The sequence below is a fragment of the Cyprinus carpio genome, chromosome B21, assembly GCF_018340385.1.
Source record: "Cyprinus carpio isolate SPL01 chromosome B21, ASM1834038v1, whole genome shotgun sequence".
Taxonomy (NCBI): Eukaryota; Metazoa; Chordata; class Actinopteri; order Cypriniformes; family Cyprinidae; genus Cyprinus; species Cyprinus carpio.
In genome coordinates, this window is record NC_056617.1 from 8,196,989 (window position 1) to 8,221,783 (window position 24,795).

The 24,795-nt window shown below is 35.5% G+C and overlaps 1 protein-coding gene across 1 annotated transcript in view; it reads right to left on the reverse strand.

Annotated features, from left to right (window-relative positions):
• Positions 1 to 1,503: 1,503 nt before the first annotated feature.
• The window catches only part of arrdc1b (arrestin domain containing 1b), a 29,055-nt gene continuing 5,763 nt past the window's right edge, over positions 1,504 to 24,795 (reverse strand). The window contains exons 2-8 of the mRNA XM_019073160.2: positions 12,621 to 12,731; positions 8,269 to 8,319; positions 7,339 to 7,493; positions 7,044 to 7,226; positions 6,714 to 6,890; positions 5,602 to 6,067; positions 1,504 to 4,469 (exon numbers count right to left, since the gene is read on the reverse strand). Coding sequence (XP_018928705.1) covers positions 4,402 to 4,469; positions 5,602 to 6,067; positions 6,714 to 6,890; positions 7,044 to 7,226; positions 7,339 to 7,493; positions 8,269 to 8,319; positions 12,621 to 12,731 — 1,211 coding nt within the window. The 3' untranslated portion in view covers positions 1,504 to 4,401. The remainder of the gene's footprint in view (positions 4,470 to 5,601; positions 6,068 to 6,713; positions 6,891 to 7,043; positions 7,227 to 7,338; positions 7,494 to 8,268; positions 8,320 to 12,620; positions 12,732 to 24,795) is intronic.

A 24,795-nucleotide genomic window follows, 5' to 3' on the forward strand; every position in this document is an offset into this window, starting at 1 on the left:
GTAGGCTTATGGAATGAATAGTGGGATTTCAACCTCAATATTTTGTATCTCGTCTGTTTCTAACCATGCCATTTTAAAACCAGTTGGGTTGAAGCTGGACTGCCAAAACCAGAACACAAAACCAGCATAAGCATTTTACTTTTTAAATTTACATTCTACATTTTACAGCCGAGAAGATATATTTCTGACCACCCATCAACATTCTCCATACACATTTCTTTCTGGTTTCATCACTCCCTCTTCTCTTTCCCAGAACTTTAGAGCGTCTACCATCCATGCCGACTATATACACCAGTGTCCATGTCCTTATGTGGCACTGTGATAATGATGGATTGGGATCAGTTTCTATGGCAACAGGAAAGAGGCAGCAGGCAGTGCCAGAGGTATAGCTAGTCGCCTTGATCTTTTACCCCCTATTTCCTTCTGTTGCCATCCAGAAAACTGTGTGCGAGTGAGAATCATATTGAAAACCACATAATCAAAGGATATTCTGAATTATGTTTATTTAGGTGTATTTAGGACTGCAGAATGACACAGTGTGATACAACAAATTGTTTCATAATCATTACTGATGTGATTTTTGTCATTGCTTATAATTAAAAATGAAAGTTGCAAAGGAACATGCCTATTTTTTTTTTTTATCAGTTGTCCATCAATTATTTTTGTGAACATGTATTAATTAAAAAAGTTCACCCCAAAATTACAATTTGCTGAAAATTCACTCACCCTCAGGTTATCCAAGATGTAGAAATCTAGCATTACATCACTTGCTCCCCAATTGGATCACAATGCAGTGAATGGGTGCTGTCAAAGTCCAAACAGCTGATAAAAACATCACAATAATCTACATGACTCCAGTCCATCAATTAACATCTTGTGAAGTGAAAAGCTGCATGTTTGTAAGAAACAAACTCATTAAGATGTTTTTAACTTGCTTCCTTTTAAACTGTAACCATTGCTTCCAGATAAAAAAGGAGTCCTCTTTCGATATTGCTTTCACCAGTGAAAAAGCCACTTGCATTTTGGCCAGAAGCGATAGTTTAAAGTAAAAAAAAAAAAAAAAACCTTCAATGATTGATTTATTTAAACACACAGCTTTTCATTTCACAAGACATTAACTGATGGACTAGAATCATGTGGATTACTGAATTATTGCGATTGGAGTCTCATTCTGACGGCACCCATTCACTGCAGAGGATCCATTGGTGAGCAAGTGATTTCTCCAAATCCGTTCTGATGAAGAAACAAACTCTTTATCATCTTGAATGGTGTAAGGATGTTCATTTTCAGCAAATTTCAATTTTAAGGGAAATTATTCCTTTAAAAGGTTAGTTCACCCAAAAATTTTTGGGTGAACTAACCCTTTAAGTAAACAGATCAGTTCTCATTTCACACTAAACTGATGAATGCACAAATAAATATTTTAATCACTTTTTATGAATAAACAGGCACGAGTCATTTTAAAATGAGTAATTCAAATGATCAGCATCTTGGCGTGAACAATTGAGAATTTAAGTGATTTTATTTGCTGTACAAGTTCATTCTGTCACATCTTTACATAGAACACTGATCCACAATTGTGCTATTTCAAAACCTGCTGGTAAATCCAGGGAAAGAAAAGTACCACACAATGATGAAATGTAACTCGATAAAGCTGTTGAAACTTTGGTGAAAAGAAAAAGACAGAACATATATAACACATGTAGATAAACAACAAATAAGTGTTTGTCCATACTGCAATGTCAGCATTTCCAGAATGGAGGACTTGCACATTTATAATTTTCTTTACCATCAGTGCTAAAAAAAACCATGTACTATCCCTTTTGGCTTTTTCTGCTGCCAACAGAAAGCCAAAGATGCTCGAGAGGCAATTGTAGAACAGTAATAGCAATGCAATGTTATCTCAAAGTATTTGTTATCTTTACAATTATGATGGGACCAGGGATGCATCAGATTCACATTAAGGCAAAATGTGGTTTTAAATACAGAACAGGCATTCAAGTCAGGGGTTTCTTTACTGGATTTTGATGAAGAACAATACAAATGTGAATTTGTATGTGAATGTTCTTTTTTCATTTAAATGTTCTTAACATTTGTGCAATGGCTGAGAGTTCAACAGAGTGCTGCTCACAGTGAAGAAACACAATCTCAATTTAAGCTTATAGCTGCACTGTAAGAAGTCACAGTGGCCTGCTGGGATACAATCAGCAAAGTCCAAATCCTTTGAAATGAATATGAATGGGCCATTCTATAAAATCAGTACCTTCTGCAGTCTAATAAGATGATTCAAAAGTACATTTTTGTATAATGTCTGCTATATAATGTTTAACTGGTAATAAATTGCATTGATCCATTTCATTCTACAAATAATAATTTTTAAAAAATATAATTTCCACAATCAATTGTAACAAAATATAAAATAAAGTGAAAGTGTTTGTATTCTAAAAGGATTATAATGTTGATACGACAAAGTTTTTCTGAGTTATGGAATAGTTCAGTTCTTTCAAAGAGGGAAATATGATGCAAACAGTGGGAACACATAACCTGGGCACAATAAATCTTTTTTATGTCTTGTGAAATCAAAAATATATAGACAGAGAATAATTGCTAGCTTTTATGTCTATATATTTTTTTTGTTTTCATCAAAATGTACACAGGCTAGAAAATCAATCGTCATGATGAAAATACACTAAAATAAAACTACTGGATTTATTTACTTATTTTATTTTTTAAGAAATATGCACATCAGCTATTCACTGTTGAAGTAATTTTTTACACCCTTTTTGTTGAATAACCCTAATTTATTTTTCTGTCAGCACTGTAAATGGTTCATACTGCTATATAAATTTTAAACAAACACCCAGAGACAGTGAAAAGATAGAGAACATCACATACTTTAGTACTGAAAACATGTCTTCTAATTTGCTTCATACAAAATCATACATAGCATAATATAGGTGGTCTGTTCTGAATATGACTTCCTTTGCTTACTGAATCAAATACTAAACTTAGTACAACACTGAACTAAAATGGAGATTGATTATTTTGATTTTGGAGAAGAAACTGAGAAAACATTCTCAATCACAGACACATACATACACACAAACATATAAAAGTGCCTTTTGTGCTTCAATTTTTCAATTTCTTCAACAGTTTAAGGGTCTGAATAAGTGTTTTGGAAAATGTTTTGCCATATTAAAGGACTGTACACAACAATCCAAGTACAGCCTAAGGCCTCACCGGAAATCCATTAGAAATCTCCAATCGCTGGGGGCTAGTATGAGAAATATCAATGCATAAAACCAAACAAGTCACATACAAAGACATGTACAGTTTAAATCAGATGCACATCAGAAATTTCTGACATCTAACATATTACCAGCACTGATATTATGCACAGTCTGGAAAACTAAAAGAAAAAAAAAGAAAAAAAAGAGAGAAAGAAATCACAGTCTGAATGACAGTTCTTTGAAATACTTTGAAATAATAACTCTAGGGTGAAATGATGAACCCCAGAAAAGAAAAATCTGATTATTTTGCTTTGTTTTGTGTAAAATAAGGAAACAAAAATACAGAGTCAGGAGTCAAAAGTGTAATCCTTAAATCTCTTGACAGCCTGTGAAACAAAATGAATGTAATTTCCTATTAAAAATGATATGTAATATGTTCCCTTAAGCATTCAAAGGAGCACCGGCTACCATTTGGCCATGTGATGACGTATGTGCCCAAAGATGGTTGACTACATATCCACATAGTGTCCATTTGGTGATGAGGTGGATTTTAAAAAGTCAAATTTAAACTTCCAACATCAATCATCATCAATAAATAAAACTTGTTCTTTCCAGAGTAACTTTCTCTGTGGCCCAGCGTCTTCGTCAAGAGCCATTCCTGCTGGCATAAGCATGGAGTGAATTATGATTCATAATGATCATCACAACGGAAGGAGTGTTTATTTCCTCAACAAGACTTCCAATCAGACGGATATATTTTTCTGCGTCAATTCAGATTTTATGGAGCATGTTTTGTGAAGAGCATTATATAAGGCCAGCCTTGGTTGAATGAAAAAGTATCCTCAGTGTAACTTTCACTTCAAAATGTAACAGATGCTGGTATTCGTTTCACAAGAACTCTGTGTTTGTCTCATCTCGGGGTTGGTAAAGAGTGCTACATTTTCTTAGGCACTGAAACATTCTCCCTGGATAGTTTCAGGGTTGTTTTCTCCAATGTTGAAATGGTAATCTGAGGGGATTAACTAAAAATTAAGGAAATGAATCCTTTATGTTTTTTTTTAAACAGATTTGGTTCATGGAGAAGTTGTTTATGGCGTGGCAGCAATGTCTGTGCCGTCCAGCAGGAGGCACCAGATGAATGGCATGATGAAGAATCAAGCCCTTTAAGGGTCTACCTCATGCTACTGTTGAAGCTGGAGTTGTTGCTACTGCAGCTTTCCTCATAAGTGGGAGGTGGCTCTGAAAAAAACATGAATAATAACTCATAAACGAACACATTTAAATAAATCTGCATTTCAATTATGTAATCAGTTACATTCACACTGTGACAGAGGCAAACCTCTTTTATATAAATATGAGATTCACATTTACTGTGATATTTTTGGGTCAGAGTTGAATAGTCTAAATTATTTCATTTGCACTTACTCTACACATGGCAACAAGACAAGCTACAGCTTGTTGCGCACTCTTAATCATTTGAGGGTTGTAATATTATCCTAAGCTGAAATGTAACACTGTATAAAAACTAAATAACAGAAGTAATGTCTGGAATAAAATGGCAAACCGATTGGATTACAACAACTAGTCATGTTTCAGTTCCATTCTTTTACTGTAGACAATGATGTTCAATCATGACATTTATGATTGAGAACATTATAAGTATAAATGGCTCTCAAGGAAAACTGATCTGATATGTGTTGTTAAGTTACTTAATATTTTAAACATTTAATAGATAGATAGAATGAATGGAACAGAAGGACCGATAGACAGATAAATGTCAAATTTTCCAGTTTGTTGTATTAATCTTAGATACAGTTCTTAGATTTAATTACATATTTCAGTGGTGTTCAAGTTTATTGCTTCACATGCCATTTCATGGCATAAATAGCTTCAACATTCAAAAAATATAAAAATGTTTAATTTTATTGATTGATTTGACATTTAATGGATTTAATAGTTTAAAATTATAATACTAATTTGACTAATTTGGTATATAAATAACTCTATATAAAAGATTTGCACATTTCAATACACTTTTAAAAAAGATCATTTACAAATGTTACTATAATACTTATATTTACTCATCAACTTTTAATGAAAATAATGTTTTAAATATATTACTGTTACTGATTTCATCATTTATCATTTGTAACTACATAAACTGACATATTTGGCCTTTCAACACATAGTTTACAAATTTGAATGCTACTAACTGAATCAAAAAGAGAGAAAATTTATTTTATGGAATTACACATTATTTCACCAATGGTTTATGACCTACAGTATGAGCTACAATTTTTGCTTTACTTTGTAAATAAACATGTTGCATGTAAATCCTGCAAACTTTGTGGATCTCAACTAGATTACTCACCATGTGGGTATTCCCAGGTGCTGTATTCAGGGGGCAGGATGAGGGGACAGGAAGTGGGCACTGGTGTTGTATTGCCATCTGTAAAGAAAGGTATGGTGGCCCCTGTGGACAAACAGAACAGAGGAGCAGAGCTGCTGGAGGACTGGGCGGGCTGCGGCGCGACTGGACCAGACGCTTGACCGAATGCACTGGGAGACATGGAGAGAGGCACACCAGACGGGTCCTGCTGAGAATGACTCTTAGTGGGGATCTCCTCGCTGTCTACTCCTCCAGCAGCCAGCGCACCCTCCAGGTCGCCCTCCACAGGAGGTGCGCTGGGGACTACGGGTGCAGGGCTGAGGCTTGGCATGGCAGGCATTGGTGCGCCTTGAGCGATGGGGTGAGGAATGGAGGGAGTCAAGTTTACAGCAATGTTCCCAATGTAGATGGGTAACGTGACCACAGCCTCAGGAGATTTTAGTGAAACCTGTGAGAAAAGAGACAATTTCTCAGATGCACTTCTTGACATTAAGTAAATCTTAATTTGAAAGACTTCAGCAGTGCATTCAAGAAAAGACCTTAAAGGTTCACGCAAAAATAAAAATCACATGTTCATGAGATTTGTAAACAAATCTTTCTTTATGTTGGATCATTAAAATTTATCTGTTGACAAAACTGATCTGAATGATTCGTTCATGAATCAGACTGATTTGGTTAGTAAAAAATCCAACTTTTGGATTTGGATAGTCAAAAGTGTCCAATCTTTTCTACGAACTAGTTGATCCAGGTCTCAAAACTACTCTGAATGATTCATTCATGAATCAGACTGAATCAGTTTTTGAAACTAACTCACTGAGTTCAATTTCACAAAACTGCTCTAAATAATTCTTTCACGAGTTAACTGATTTGGTTCTTAAATTTAACTGAGCCAGATATTTTCAATGAACTGAATCAGATTCGGTTCTCTATTTCAACACACTTCGTCTGATATTTTAAATTAACTGGTTGATTCAGTTTGTAAAATAACTCGTAATGATTCATTCATGAATCAAACTGTTTAACAAAAGGAGAAATTTAGTGAGTAAATGAGTTTACTTCATGCAATGTTAAGATTCAAATTTCCTTTCCCATACCTGAATAAAATACTCAATATCTATGAGGCTGCAGCCAGTGAGGCCTGACTGAGGAAGAGGAGGGACGATGATCTGTTCTTTCCACTCTGCATGTTTGCCAGCCTTCACCCCAGCACCCTCGACCTCTGCTATGGGCCGCAAATCAAACATTGGCCGCTTTGTTTTATACGACACTCTCTGCACAGATATACACAGTTGTAATGAGCATTAGCATTATCTGACAATTTACATCTACAAGCACATCACCCACTGTAAACCACAATGCTGGAAAAATGCGGTATTTTTATGAAACGAAACATCAGCAGAGTCTATGTTTTATTTTCTTCATACCTGAATAACGCTAGCCATCACATAGCCGGTGTCTTTACCAGACTTGTTATGGATCTCAGTGGATAGTTTGATAACCTGTCCAGGAGTGTATCCTCTTAGATCACTGCATGCCTTCAGCATGAGCGTGCCTGTTTTTACCAGGAGGTAGTTAAACTTTTTTGTTGTCAAAGCACAGCTGGGTTGCTGGGAAAAGAAGGGCAGACATTAGGAATTGGAGAGCAACTATAATACAATACAATACAATATAATAGAATAGAATAGAATTAGTATTTTAAATTTTTTTTCCAGGTCTCACCTCTATATCTGGCAACTCATTGAGGTTGAGCACATTGAGAAGGTAAAAGGGTCGCTGGGTCTTGTAGTCCTTTGAGAAACGTGGCGTGTCAATAAAAGCCCTAATTTTGTACAAAACCTTCCCAAACGGGCCTTCAAACGAGGTTGGAACAGATGCTACAACAGACATAAAAATATGTTATTTTGGATTTGTCAAAAGCTTTCCTATTCAAGCAACCTTATAAAATAATCATGTCTTTGACAAAACAGTAATATCATTCAAAAACCAGAATATTGGATGATGGCAAGATGATGTTAGCGCTCCCAATCAATAAAATTAATCAATACAGTTCTAAGTGCTGTCATTCTGAACCCGTTTTAAAAGCAAAATATAATCTGAAGGCTCAGGAGCTCGGGAAAATGAATAAATAAAAGCACTCCACTATAAAATTCAATATTCATATGAACTAGTTTAATCTCTGTCTTCGTATTTGCATGACTTATGTCAAAATGCCTTCCTGTTTTATGAGGTGGAAAGTACCTAGATTGATCAGATGCTTTGCGTTTAATCTTCAATAGCTGTTCATACAGTCTTCCAGCAAGGGGCGCAGCTTCAGGCTGCATGCGGTCACTAATTAAGCAGCCAGGAATGTTGCTGCTATACCTTCCCTTTAATAGCTCATGATGGGACATGTGTTTGTGCAGAAAGGGGTGGTTCCATAATAAAAATACTTTATACAGCTGCTATTAGATCAAGGTTAAAATTAAACTCTTCTTCCACCCTCTCATCACGCTTCAGAGGCACTCAGCATAGTTTAACCTCACACTTAAGTGTTCTCCATCTACGGTGCACAACACAACATCCTCATTTAATGACTAACATTAAGTTGCTCTGAATGAAAATGTGCTTTAACTGCTTTGAAATGCTAATCGTAAAATTTAAAAAAGTTACCTGGAATGACAAACTGAAACGCAAAGCTGTGCTCTCCAGCTGACAGAGTACCTGTAATGCCAGAGAAAAAAAAAAATGATGTACATTAATACATATGCATATGCACACACGTTTGTTTCTGTGAATTGTGGGGACTTACCATAGACTTCTATTACTTTTATACTGACCAAACAATATTTGTTATCCCCTAACCATAAACCTACCCCTTAACGAAAACCTGTTTGCATTGTTACACTTTCAGATAAACATCATTTACTATTTTGAATATTTTTTTCCATTGTGGGGACCGCGGGCCACATACACACACACACATATGGCACAATGTGTGACAACAATATGCTATTATTGTAAGTCTTACCGAAAGTGTAATCCATAATATTAACACATAAGCATAGAAGACATCCTAAAAGTACTTCCCTATCATGAGAAACAGTGGATTGTGGGAGTGGAAGTCTGGTAAGTCAGAGTGACTCAAACAGGACGGTGTATCTGGGCAGATAAGCACCCTGACAGCTGTAACAATGCCCTCTCCTGTGCTTTCTAACTGGGGATTTCCACAACCCCAGAGGTTATTCAAAGATCTGGAAGTGTAAATATATCTTGAATAATGCACTGTAAATGTGTGCCCCTCCTGTGACGCTTTTTTTTTTAAAAGTTTGTAATTTGGCACCCTGTGTGTGATTTTGCACGAGCTACAGCATGCGCCGCCTGTGCTTGTTTATCAAAACTTTCAAATTTGGCAGTAAAATCACATCTAAGGGTGTTGTCTGATTTAAAAAAAAAATGTACTTGAGTTCATATGTGAGGAGAAAACGAGTTAACATCAGCCATCATTACTGTATAAATCTGTTCGTGTTTATAAGTCATAGTCTGTAAGACAGGAAAAGGGCTCTTAGAGAAAATGATGGGAAATTCACTGACACAAGCAGCTTGGAGAGCAGAGCAGACATATCAACTGTTGGTCTTAGCTATACTTACAGTGTTTGTAAGGAAGGAAGTCCTCAAAAAAAAAAAAAAAAAAAAAAAAAAAAGAGGCATACAACAGGATACAAAGCTAATTAAGGAAAAACTAACTTAGCTTATATTCATAACTTTCTGTACTACACAGACTTCCAATGGAAAAAAACAAAACACATTTAGTCTCAAGTAAACAATATCTATTGTATCTATAGGGTTTATTTTTGATAGTTATCAGTTTGGTTCAGTACATGCCTTCAAAGAGTTAATAGAAATCCAAAGATACAGATCTCCATGTCGTCAGCAGCGAGAGGTCAAACAGGGAAATGTATTACAGCTAAAGCTATTTCATAAAGTGCTGTCGAAAAGGACATGATTGAAAACACTCTAACGGCTGATTTAAAGGAAATTCTGAATCATTTACTCAACCTCATGTCATTCCAATTTAAACCTGCATGACTTTAATTCTTCTGAGGAACACAAAACAAGATATTCCGAAGAATGTTTTAACTGTTTTTATCCATAAAAGGAAAGTCAGTGAGGCCCAAAACAACACTGGACCCCATTCACTCTCATTGTACGACCCAAAAAAAACAAAAACAAAACAAAGAGACATTTTTCAAAATATCTTCTTTCGTATAAAAAAATAAATGGCTCAGAATTGTTCATTTTAGCGTGCACTATCCCTTTAATTTCACCAGAACCGCACCTTGCCAGTGTGTCAGTTCTCTTATGTCTTTGTTGGAATGTTATGAAACACATCCAACTATATCATTTACAACAGTACAACACCCAATTTTCAATTCTCAGAGGACTAAAAGCATCGCAATCCACCACCACCGCCCTGTCTCTTAGTTCTGCTGAGCAATGAAGAGTGGAACACAAACCCTTAATGGGCAGACAGCATTAGTTTCTGGCAGCCAGCATAAGAGACACTCAGCCCCTCTGTTGGCCTGCGGGGTCAGATGAGCACTGTTTCCCCGGCACATCTGATGCAGACGGCCGGGCTGCTAAAAGGTCTCCTGGAAAGAGGTCGTAGGACAAGCCTGGCCATGTGAACAAACAAGCACTCTGACAGGAAAAGACCTGCCGGGACACATATGCCAAGAGCTCACACTTCACCTCACGGCAGAACATAATGACTCTGTGTGACCTGAACACAGAGGTGAGAGACAGAGAGACAGAAGCTGAGAGGAAATTCTTGCAGCTTTGACAAAATGTGTGCAATCTGAAAATACCTTACCCTCTTTTCTAATCAGGCGTGATGCAATAAAACTTTTGTGTAAATCTTAATATTGGTTTTACTAGCCAGCTGCTACTGTAATGAGAGACAGAAACGGTTGGTTTATATAGAGTGCAACAGTCAGTTCTGCAAGTAAAAATCCCATTCATTTTCTGAATTGGGTAACTGATTTTTAATGATAACTTAATGATAATGATTAAAGACAGACCTACTGTAAGCTACGAGATTGTTAATCGCTGTTTTTTATTTTTGTTAAAGCCATCAGGCCACATTATTTCAACTTATTCTTGAAATAATCATATTTAACACCAGAACTCCTGGTGAAAAACTACATTATCCATAATGTAATTAACTGCTAAGAAATCTCCATCAGAAACACCACTTCCATGAAACACAGTGAAAATACATATTCAACATTTTTAAATGAATAGTTTTATATATATTACATCATCATTTTTTAATTTATGTGATTCACAATGGTTCTTAGTTCTTTTCCTCATTTAAGTTATTAAGAACATAATATGATACCTTTGTCTTTTTGGCTGATTTTAAAAAACCTTTTTGCTTCATATCAAGGTTTGTAATGTTGTGATTCACTTCACTGGTTGGTTTGGTTTATGGCTTGTAAGACTTCTTTAAAAAGTCCCTATGGGGAAAAATTTTTCCAGAACCAAGTGTGCTAAAAAAAAAAAAAAAAAGTGAGAGGGGGGCTTTTGCATTTTGTGGTGTTCTGCTGGGTAGCCACTGTAAAATCTTATAGGTCCAAAACATCAAGTAACTTTTAATTGGCTGTGACCATGTCAAGTTCATGCTCAGTGTGGACAGAACACTTGGTAACTTGTCACATCGCACCTGGTAAAGATGTAGGCCTAATAGCTAAACAAAATATCTAAAAAATAGATGGAAAGCAATTTTTGCTTATTTTAGCAAAAATAAGCTGGTTCTACATAGTCAATCCATCAGTTTAAACAAACAGATAGTCCCGCCCCAAATTTACTGTACATGATTGGCAGAGAACCACCTCAAAATGTTCTCACTGACTAACACACAGATGTTTCTTTTTTGTTGTTGAGCGTTGACAGAGCCTAGGGCTGTCACAAGTTGTTTTTCTCAATCTATTCCACTGATATCTCACAGGTAATACTGACCAAAAATTGCTTTAAACTAGATCTGAGGTTTCAATTGCCAATGGGAAATGTATCCTTTTAAACATACAGACATTTCCTATTATACCATACCAAAGACTATAGAAATACAAAGACTGTTCACTCCTGAATAGTCCCGCCTTTTAATTAAAGAGCCTATCACTGATTGGTAAAGTCATTGCATCACTGCAGCGGCCGTTAGAAGCTCTGGTTCCCATAGAAACCTGAGGCTAGACCATCCAATGTGGATGCGCAGTCTTAAGCATGTTTTGAGTGCACATGCGCATTGGCTGGTCTAGCCAGAAAAATAAGCTTTTTAAATGCTATTTGAGCATAAGAAACAACATTCATGGGGCAGTTCATTTCAGATTCTGTTGCTGATTTAAAATATGTAATTTAATTGCGAGTTCATCCAGAAATTTTTCAGATTTCAGGATTGCCACCCATTCATTTAGATAGGACTTGGTCTTGTTTAAGCTGCCCGGAGGTATTGCAAATATGGCTGCTGAGTGAACAGACTTTCCTTGACAGGGTCTTTGATCATACACAGACTACAGCTACCCATACACCTGATTCGCTAGAAGGATCGTTGTTTGGACACTACAACTATCAGTTTTATCAAAAATAAGAGTAAATGCACGCTCTTTAAACATTAGTTCTATGCAGACAGATTGGTTATTATCATTATTATGTAGACTGCTCGAAGGAGATAAATGAAAGGTTTCCGGTTTAAAGGAATAACTCAAATCTAACCTCCTTAAAGGGTTATGTGATACGTGACACATTCAGACAGACAGGAAGAAACCAGAAAGACACATACTCAGAACAGGAAACTCTTCAGACACAAACAGCTGATCAAGTAATATGAATATGAGAAGTAAATAATGAAGTCCTTCAAAGTGAGCAAGGTTTTCTATGGTAGAGTGGAGCCAATAAAAGCCATTTAAATTATATTTTGAGTAATAATATTAAGAATGATTGAATTTCTGAACTGAAGGAAAGCTTACCTTTATCGCCCACAGACAGTGTGCTGCTCAAGTACTTCTCCTCAAGCATCCATGATGCATCATTCAGCTTGGACGAGATGCCACACGACCCCACACAGTTGACTTTAATGGCTGCAAAAAGACAAAAAGACATAACTCATAATTTCATCATTCATGAAACTTAACAAAAAAAAAAAACATTTAACATTTATATAAAAATAAAAATAAAAAAATAGATATGTATATATAAAATATACAATGACAACATTAATTGTTTTGATGAACATACATAATATTTTAGTAGTGAATGTATTATTTTTATATTATATTGTATGCATATAATGTAAATATTTATTTTAAATGACTTGTTTTTGTATTTCATAGCATTTCGCATATAGCATTTCATGTCAAAAATATCAAATAAATAAATATTAAATAAATTAAAAAATCATTAAAAATGACAAGTTAAGAAAGTATTATTTATGAAAGAAAAACAGAAAAATATATTCATATCTGACACACCCTGTCATTCCATTTAAACAGATAAGGTTGTTTGCCAAACATGTTGGCGAACCTTCCTCCACACCTTCATAAATTAGACTTCTTTTAAACACTCCACCATTCAAGAAATGATGCAAGGACAGGTCTGATAAGTCTAATCGCTTTGGATTTTCCACAGTAAACAGATCTGATGTCATGTTCTTGATGGCTAGAGCAACATAGCAAATGCTGAACAGGAATGTTGATTGTTTTCCTTTCATCGAACAACCTGCCTGATTTCTACCAATCCACACAACAGACATTCCATACGAATTAAACATTCATCCAGATGGAAAAGCCCCTATGTCTGGAGCATCGAGGAGAAACAGCCATCCTTATTTGCATTATAATTGCGTGATGCTAAGCTCTCCACACAGGCTTTATCAGGGTGTACCCAGAAACATAAAGTGGACACCTGAATGTACAAAACCCAACCAGACAGACTAACATCAAACCCTTCAAAGACCAAAATTTAGATTGAAATCAGACCTAAAGGTCAAGGTCACAAGATCTAGACAAAGACATTTGCATGTGTATGGCTGTAGTATTGGTGCTTTTGCCATTACTATGGCACTAATATAGGCTACAGAGATGAATTTTTGAGCAGTCTCTAATGATACAGTAGACAAACATATACACCTTACATGACCCTGTCAGGCAGTTCACAAATATACAGTGAGCGCAAATCTGAATTTGAGTGAAAAGAGACAAACTGACTCAGCCATGTGACCACATGCTGATCTGATTATGTAATGGGTCAGTGGTTGGTAAAACCCAAGAAATCTCAACTAGATTGACTCAAAACGAATGCCATCATAACAGCTTTACTCTCACATATACAGTAGCTCAGAAAACAACCATCTCCGAACATATAAACAACCCTCATGGTTTTCTGCAAGCATGCAGTCTTGTGCATTCAATTTTATATTCATATTCAAAAAGCAATAAAGCAGTACTTTAAAAAAAGACAGAGTGAGATTAATAGAGATAAAGCAGAATGTGTGAGAAAAAAAAGATCAGATGTCAGTGGAACTTCTTAGTAGGGTTGGGTTAATACCACATTTCAGTACAACAGGATACATGTATTGATACTTTGATAAAAACAGATAAAGTTTTTGAATATGTTTCGAATATGTGCAGATTTGCATATCATCTAACAAAAATACTAAACCAATAATTGAAATACACATAAAAAAACTGTCATTATTTCCATCACAGAAGTTTTGCAAGCAAATGGAAAATTAATCATGCCAAAGTCTTGCGACAGGAAATTGGGGTGGAACACATTAAAATTATTGATAGCCAATAGTGTTTACTTTACACCCCAACTGTGAATGATTTGCAATGCTATTGCTAGTCAATGACAAATAATACTAGTAGGAGGTACATTCAGAATTGGATTGGCTAAATATTTGCATAAGTCCCTGAATGAGTACAAGATAAGTCATCAGTATTCTCATTTGTTCTCCCAAAAGACAAAGACCACTCATTTTAAATGCATATATCTGCTGAAAACTACTTTTGTCAATGTTTATAAGAGTATACAGTTTACCACATGGACTACAAACCACAAAAATCCTATTTTGTCTTCATGGGATCAAGCACACGCATGCAGCATATAATCAATGACCCGCCAGCATTTTTATCACATACCAAAATTAGCAAAACAAATGTATTGTACCGTTTAAAAATTGCAGTAATTGGGGTACTTTGTCCTGGTCCAAGCTACTTTTTAGTATGCAAGTCAAACTCCAAACAGACAGATAAACTGCTCAGGGAAAGTGTGGCCACAACAGACCCATCATGAATGAAACCAGGCATAATTCTCTCAGAGAAAAACTGTCAGTTTGCATTTTCAGACAGAGGTAGAAGGGGGGTTCGAATCAGGGCAGGCATAACACACGGCTGGGGAATGTTAAAGCCTGTTTGTGTGTGGCCGGCACACAGTCTAAATCAGCACCAGTTCACCACAGAAACAAAACACTGGTGGCAGATGGTAGCATATCATTGGACCGGGCAAGAGCCCTCCCTGGCACACTGGCATGAGAGCCCTTCCATCTCTAGCACAAATAAAACAACTAAATCCAAAGGAGAGACGGTCCTCCGAGTATCAGACGACTCATAATAAATAGGCATTAAAACACCGGTGCCATCTGCTGTGTACCATCTGGACACTTCTGCTGGCATAAGAAAACTTTATACTGACTATATTCTACCCCTATATACTAAAAAAAAGCAGTAATGCACATGAAAACAGTACATTGTGTTAAAATTATTTTGCTTTAGCTACAGGACTTTCCATGACTTTTTTGTGACCTTTCCAGTAAAATATAATATGAATAATAATTTAAACTGATTCACTAATGACTCATTCAGACAGAGGTGATTCATTGAAAAGAACGAAAGAAACACAGCTGCAGCATTCAAAGTAATTCCTAAATTTTGCTATGCCAAGTTTAACTCAATTTATAACTTTTTTTTTCACGTTTTTTTTCAGACCTAGAAAATATTATGTAAAGTTTTTACATTTATTTTTCAGATATATGACCATGGGAATATGCAGCTAACATGCTTACAAAGAAAGAACATATAAAATATAGGAAAATAAGGAATATGAATGTAAGTATTGCATTAGTAAAGTAAAACGTAAGTATTGCATTGCCAAAAGTTTTGTTGTCTTTTTTAACAACTGAGCAGCTGCAGTAAACCCTTGTAAAACAGACTGACTCACACCATGACAAGTGTACTGTATCAGCCATGACTGAAACACTCAACTATTACAGGAAATAACACAACCAAAGAGAGGATGTAGCTTTACCTCCGTTTGTTAGTGTATAAGTAAATGTCACATTGACACTGAATGCGGCTATTAAAATGAAAATAGTTCTTGCGCAACATGGGGAGGCCAGCTGGATTCATTGTAGCTTCATACAGACAAAAGAGAAAGATGGAAATGAAGCTTTCATGAAATGGAAATAAGCCTCCCAGCCTCAGAGTGATTATAAAGTGAAATTGTAGCATGTGTGTGGTTTATGGTGTTACTCTTACAATATCACATCTCTGACATGTTTTCTGTCTTCCATTAGAAGCAATGGCTCTGACGATTTCACATGGACTTACTTTAGCATCATAGAAGACATATTTTTCGGGGAACACAAGTATATAATTCTGAAGAACTCTGAATTCTGAATGGTCACTGGTGCTTTCAAGGTTCATTTGGAGTGTAAACTCACTATGATTTATGCTGAATATTATAAGTCATACCTTTGAGTAAGAAACCAAACAAAATTTAAGCCGTTATTCACTGAAAAAGTGTTCCAAACTTGGGTATATGAATGAATCATTCTTTTAAAGTGAATACTGACTCAAATTCAGGTTACTTTCTCAGCCAAATGTCTTCTGAAGACTTAATATAGACCTTGAGTCATATGGACCACTTTTATGATATTTTTATGATGCTTTTGCATTGTTTTTGAAGCTTAAAAAGCTTCAGTTCCCATTCATTGCAACTGACATTCCATTATAAAAAATCCTCTTTGTGTTTTATAGAGGAAAGAAAGTCGGCATTAGGGTGAGTAAATGATGATACAGAATTCATTTCTGGATGAAGCATTGCTTTCAAGCTGTACACTGTGTGCTGGGATCTGACTCAAAGTCTACAGGGGGACACGCTGGAGTTGGTCCAGGCCTCTTGGCAGCTTATACGGTTCAGCGCATGTGTCAGAGAAACACCGCAGTAGGCGTCCAGAGCATCTCCTGTGTTTATCACAACCCTTCCACATGGGAAGACAGTGTGGGCTGAACCTGCTTCCTAACACACGCAGTGGAAGCAACACTTTTCCCAGTTATAAGATGACTGTGAGAAACTGCGCACCCATCTATTATCAATGAGTTGATATCTAAGAATACTACACACAAAGACCTATTCAAGTACTCTTCCAGCTGTATATTCAAACACACAAACCTAACTGTTAACAAAAAAAGAATAAAAAGAATTCTCCTAAAAACCTCAGATCTAAATTAAAAGGTTCATTATCTCTTTGAAATACCATTCCCACCCATGTCCTTCGAGAACGTCCCTTCCCTAGGACAGGAATTTTAGGGTTATATTACACAGTTTAGAGTTTCAGGTATATGCATAACTGGCTCTGAATGCTCAGCTCCGCAATGTTTTAGACCATAAAACCTCCTTTAAGAAACACATAAAAGCTTATAAGACTGTTCATCTTAAATTAAAAGATAACAAGGCTGTTTAACTGACTTCCTTATTTTAACTTAAACACATTCACTTGAAACATACATTAAAACAATGACATTTTTAACAAGCATACACAATTTACATTTCTAAATAAAAATGTGTTATTTTAATTTTATTCAGAAATGTAAAAATATTATTGGGCATTCTGTATTAAAAACAATAAATTTATTTATTTATTTGTCTGTCTTTACCTGTTTTTATTTATTTATTTAGACATGTAAAAATTTTATTTGGCATTCTGTATTTAAAACAATATAATAAATCTATCTATCTAAAAAAAATCTATCTATCTATCTATCTGTCTGTCTGTCTGTCTGTCTGTTTTTATTTATTTATTTAGAAATCTAAAAATTTTAATCCATTCTTCATTTGTATTTAAAATATTTTTTTATTTATTTATTATATTATTTTATTCATTGTTGTAAACATTTCATTGGGCATAAAACAAAACAAAACAAAACAAAACAAAAAAACAAATTAAAGGCATTAATAATTGGCAGCTTTGCATCCAATCGGTGAAGAGTTCTGAAACCCATCAGAGAGAATTTGACCCTGCGACACTGGAGCAATGCAACAGTGAGTCAGCACAGTGAAGGTCCGCCTGCACTGGCATAGAAACGGACAGCTGGGTTTGGGGAGAGACTGATATTTCCTTGTTTACTGTTGGGCTAGATACAGTTCAGCTGGAGTGGAGACACACAAAAGAGCTACAGTGTGTTTGTCTACGGTCAGGTTTTTCTTTCGACAATGCACACAGAAGAAATCCTTGATCCCTAGGCCAAAACACAAAGAAGCACTGTATCACAGCAAGCACAGGGTAAATTTCAATTGGTCAAGACTGTGATTAATGAGATTAATAGAATGCAATGAATTGACTGAGAGAAGGAAGTTCCATAAACATGCTTAATTCAAAAAGAAAGACATACATCAGAAGATACACTATATCTCAGACTTGATAATTATTGGGTTTCAACAGCTGGAAGCAATGAACTGGTTTATTTCACCCACTGAAACATTTACTACATCACCACACCACACACAATGGATGACTTATAAAACATTATGTGTCTCACAATGATGCAAATTTCACCCCTGATTGGTGAAACTTTATTACTTTCGTCCATCCAAATCATGTGCAACACTAGACATCATTAAAAGAAAAGAATGTAAAGACAAAATCTTCAAGAAAATCATAATGGTTTTGAACAACATCAGGATGAATAAATGATGACAGATATTTCCTTTTTGGATGAACTTCCCCTTTGAGTAACGTTAAATATTTTGCAAGTAGAACTGAATGCTGAGGCTGAACTCTAACGCTACATTTCATCACGAGTGTGGCATCATCGACTGAGGAGCTCCATCATCCTTGATGCTCGAGGGTAACTCAACTCCCATGTCCTCATTAAAACTTCAAGACCAATTAGACGCTCTTGCTTTCCCTCTTCAGTCTAACCTCGCTCCTGACCCCGTCACGACTCCCTTTATGAGCTTATTACAGCATTTAATCCACTGGCACCACAGATCACAAAGCTCAATTCAACTATTATACATCTGTCATTGGTCACACCTTCAGCTGCATGGTAAAGAATGGAAATGAGAGCAGTATGGTTTGCAAGCTAATATATGGGAGATATAAAGATTTATAAAGAAATCCACAACATTGCTTAATGGGAGTAATATGTAAATATTGCCATTATTAATGTATTTCTATTTTTTTCCATTTATATTTAAACTTTGTTTTTAGTACTTTAACTTAGCTAAAAAAAATGAGAAATGTTGCCTTGCAAACTAGAAGAAATACAAAATTTATATTTATATTTTAATTTAATGTTTATTTTATGTTTTATGTTTTATGTATCTATCTATCTATCTATCTATCTATCTATCTATCTATCTATCTATCTATCTATCTATCTATCTATCTATCTATCTATCTATCTATCACATTTATGTATAAGGAGATGATCCAAACTGCATTACGCAACATGCTCTGGTCATTCAGCCCTTGTTCTACTCACACAGTACCTCAACATTCCCACCAATTACAGCACGAGCCCATCCTGTCCCATGATCCTCTGCTACGTGCCATGCATCTCCCTGAGCTTTATTAAACTCACTTAAACAAAAGCCATCTCTCAGCCGGCATAGAAAAAGTCAGCAAACTGGCGTCCACAGAAAAGGACTTTAAATTTCATTAGATTATTAATTTACGCTCAATGATCCATCACCACATGTCGAATGAAGCTGTAAAGCACAGAGAGGGAAAGATAAACACTCAAGCTATCTGTAATCCTGATTTTTATGACTTGGCTTGGTCAAATCAGAGCAGTGTGTGCCACGTGGATCCACTTCACTATGAAAGAAAAAGGTTGGCCACACACTTGAAGATTTCTCCAGTCTAAATGCACTTTAACGTTACAGCTTTTGGTGTTGACCTGAGTCCATTTGGTTCAGGCCTAAATATCGAGTAAGAAAATAGTCTAAGTGCACCTTTTAGCTTTTGATTCCTCAAAGGTATTTGAGTTTCTCGCACACAAGCCGTCAGTTTCTGCCAAGCTTTAGAATATTTTTTTCACATACCGTTTGGTCACACAATGCTGGTTGTCAGACTGAAAAGACATTGCAGAATGTTGCATTAGCGGTGTCTGTCAATGAGATAACAAGAAAACGAATTTGTTGTTTACCACATACATGAAAATTTTACATAAACACGAGAATTTATGAGCAAGCTCTAAATCATAGGGAACCGGTCGCGCATTCAGAGGGAGATTTACTCCAGGGACAGCAACAACACATCTGCTTTGACAGGGAACAGGCAGATTAGAGCAAGCAAACTGAGAATTTCAACTGAGGCAGGTCACCTTGGTTTAAACAAGATCTTTCTCCCTATATTTATGGACGCTATCGCTTAGTAAAAACCAGGTTCTGAGAAGATACATACTAAACAGCACGAAAATAGAAGCTGTAGGTGGATTCATTTATATTTCAATAAAAAGACAGTAATAATTTATCAGGCTTTTGTTTACTCGCCGTATAGGATCCTGTCATCAGGATTACAGAAGAAGCTTGTGCTGACTATTTTACATCATAATCACTCAAAATACTACTGGAAGAGAGCTGCATCCATAATACAAATGCTACACAGAACAAGAACATTTATTACACTACATGTAATTTGTAGGTTAAAAAGATGTTCAAATATAAATATATAATAAAAAAAACACTTATTGTACACACAAATATCCTTTTAAAAATATTAAATACTAATATACATAATGTTAACAATATATTTAAAATATTATTTTAATTTATATACACTTCTTCAAATGAATTAAATTAATATTTCAATATACATGAAATACTGAACTGTTACAATGCAACAACTATGATGCAAGACAGTGACAAACCCATCTCTTACAAGTACGGTGATACGGTATAATACCAAACTTTGAAATACAAACTGTTGTACAGAATGTTTGGCATATTCATATTCAGTATAATAGTATTTATAATCAGCAGGGAGATTTTCATTTGGAGGGTAAATTCTTTCTGGAAACTGCTCTTACATCATTTACCGAAACATTTGTCTAGCTCACTGTGGCCTGTTCATGTGAACTTACAAAGAGAGGAAGTACAGTCCTTCCTTTGAAGGGTGATGAGCTTCTAATGAGCTACAATGAATACAGAGGAAAAAAACAGGCCTATTGTGTCCTTATTTCTGTGATATGCATTGAAATATCATCCATCACTGTCAATGATATTTTTGGTATATTATGTTGTCGTGAATTTTATGTTGTCCAATGGAAAATCATCTTTTAGCGGAAAAGCAGATATATTTATCTTTTATATTCCTGAATTAACAGACAGAAAAAGCCTTGTAGTGAAGGCATATTGAAGTACTCAATATAAATGAAAATCATGAGAGTTCTTCTGCACTCAGAGGAGGAGAAAAGAGCCTTTCTCAGCGACGTGATGGAAGAACTGTAATTAAATTCTCAATGAGACAGACAAATCGGCCCCTCTCTGTATATTATAATATCCTCAGGGCTGGGAGGACTGCTAGCATTTCTTATCTACCTGATTTAATTAATGACAGTGTTTTAAAGCACATGGTAAGTTAAGATGGTTCAGATAAGCTGGAACAACACCATCCAGATGTTTAGACCTTGTCGAGAAGAAGTGTGTTATTACTGTTCTACGCTTTCTATTTTTATGCTGTCTAATATTGAATATTTAAATGGATAGTTCACCCAAAATTGAAAATAGTCTCATCATTTACAAACTCTCCACTTGTTCCAAACCTGTATGAGTTTCTTTCTGCTGTTGAACACAAAAGAAGATATCTGAAGAATGCTGATAACAAACCATAATTTAATATCTATTTTTTTAATACTTTACATTATAATATTGTGTGATGTCTTCATTTACTTGTACCAATTAAAATGACTGATTTTATTTTTGATTTATTAACAAAATACTATATAATATAATTTTTCAGCTAATTAGTATCTGACAGATTTTAATATTTATGCATCCTTAACACAAAAATTAAAAATAAAAAATAAAAAATTAAAGTAAGCGAAAAATGTTACATTCTATGCAGGTCTATGCAGAATTCATTGAAAACCTGAACATTACCTAAGTAATTGAGTTTTACTGTGAGTTGAAATATATTCACTCAACTGAAAATTAACATAACTTAACACTTAATTTTCCACAGGATCTTAGACTAAAATCACCTGATCTAAACATTAACTAATTAAACTGCACTAAAACACGTGCTGTCATCTCAAAACCATTGGGCTCTTAAACTCCCTCACAATCAATCCAGCTTGCTCTGTTGGGAAGGTAAAGGCGCTTTTGTCCTCTGAGAGAGCATGAATGAGAGAGGGCACCATGCACACAAAGGACATCTGGGCTGGGAAACCCCATACATCTCCTGGGACCAGTACTTCTGAATGCCGGTGGCCTAGCAACCACATTCCAATAAGATATCCCCGGTAATGGGCATAAACCTGCTGCCAGGTGAAAGCTAACCTCATCTCTGCCTCAATAAAACACTCTCGAACCAATACACACACTTACAAACAAACAAATCACAGAGGAAATTCCAACATTCCAAAGCACACCACAAAGGCTTTTGGTTACCAAGTAAACCAGAGCGATGATTGGACAGTTGGGTGCTGTTTAAGAATATTTGAAGAGCTGAAGATTCTTAACACCGTTCGTGAGGAATGTGTGACATTCCAGCCTCCACGCAAGGCATGAAATAATGTGAGAAATGTGGCCTCTTACAGTCATCGAGTTGGGGCAATTCAGAAAAACAGAAGAGAACAAAGAAAGGTCATTAAGGTCAAACATAACATTTCCAAGAGGTTGTACTATAACCATTTTCATCTTTGTCCTTGAGCACTACTTAGACATATTATACATTAAAGGGATAGTTATGACTTCCTTTATTGTGTTGAACACAAATTAAGATATTTTGTGTATGTTTTTTTTTCCATACAATAAAAGTCAGTGAGCTCCAATGTTGTTTTAGACCCCATTGACTTTCATTATATATGGACAAAAACAATTAAAACAGAAGAAAGAAAGGCATACAGGTTTTTAATTTTTGGGTGAACTGTCCCTTTAAATGAACAAGGTTTCTGAAGATTGAATGTAAAATTGGAAGTAGAAATGCAAAAACAGTAGGAACTAAAATAGAAAACGGTACTTTTGTTCTCACATGTGATCAGTTTCATGAAATATTCCCGTTATGGAACAAGGGTTTGTTGGTTCCCTTTGAGACTAATAAGACAATGTGAGTGCTCTAAAATTTCACCAGATATATTCAGCGAGGCCAGATGTACCGCATGTCCTACATTACTCATTACTGCTTGAGAATGAGCTGAAAGCGTACACTTAAAAACAGTCATTAAAAGAGTCGAGAGCATCATTAGTCACAAACATAAAAGAGAGTAAATTTGTCCCATCCTTAGCTCCGTTTCAAATGCTACAGCTGCATCCCTCATTCAGCAAGACAGTGTGGACAAATCTGCCTTATCCATAACCCAGAAATAGACATCTTCCTCATTCTGACAAACTGGAGAGTAGGAGAATGATACAGGAAGAGACACATAAAGAGAATGAGAGAACGCATTTCTTCAGGCACATGATGCTGTGACCATAAAAAAAGAGGCAGCTGGCATGGCAGGACTGCTGGAAGGCAAAATCAGGGAAATGCAAGGTATAAGGTGCCGACATGAGTGCCACTGGCAAATAAAGTGCCAATCTTGATATCTTACTATAACAATCACGGAAAGGTCTAAAAAAAACCCCAGAGGTTAAGTGGCAAAATGTTGATTACCACAAATGTAAGTTTACACTTGTCACTTCTTTTCTTTCAAGGAATAGATCACCAAAAATACAAATTGCTGGAAATTAACCCACCTTCAGGCCATTTAAGATCTACATGGATTTATTTTTTTCATCAGAACAGATTTAGAGAAATTGAACATTACATTACTTGCACACCAAAGGATCCTTTGCAGTGAATGGGTGCCGTCATAATGAAAGTCCAAACAGCTTATAAAAATCCACAGCACTCCATTACATCAATTAACATCTTGTAAAACAAAAAGATGCATGATTGTAATAAACTAATCCATCAAGATATTTTTAACTTCAAACGTTTGCTTTTGGCTACCCTAAAGTGATGTTATGCTAAATTTACGTTATGAAACTAACTCATGTTGGATGGCCTAAGGGTGAGTACATTTTCAATTGTGTTAATAGGATTTTAACATGAAAAAATTACTTACTTTTTCTAACCATTTTACAACTTTGTCACCATGAAAATGCAATGCCATAAACCCATTAAGAGACATCTAATAAAACATCTATTAGAGCTCAAACAAAAAAAAATTGGCTTAATTTAAGTTTTAACAGAATAATTAATACAAGTAGTTTATTAAAAAAATGAGCTTCCCTTTTCTGTCTTGAATTCCATTGTAAGTTCCTCTGTGTAACAATCATTGCTTTTTTTAAAGAAAAGGAAGGAAAAGTATAAATATGTTTTGGGGTAATCGGCAAACATATTGCTTTAATACACTGCACTAAAGTAAAACATAAAAGTTGACAGTTGAAAATGACCAGAAATGTTCAGGCGACGCTCTTTAGAGAAGCCAAATTATTTAACTTTCACAAAGACACTTTATTTTATATTCATGATTGCAATTTGCAAATCATTAATTAAAAGGTAGTTCTATTTTGAAAAACATCCCCAAGTCTAGACACATTAGGGTTTGGATGGCCTAAGGATACTAAGTGAAAGTGAAAAAGTGAAAGTGACGTGACATACAGCCGAGTATGATAACCCATACTCAGAATTTGTGCTCTGCATTGAACCCA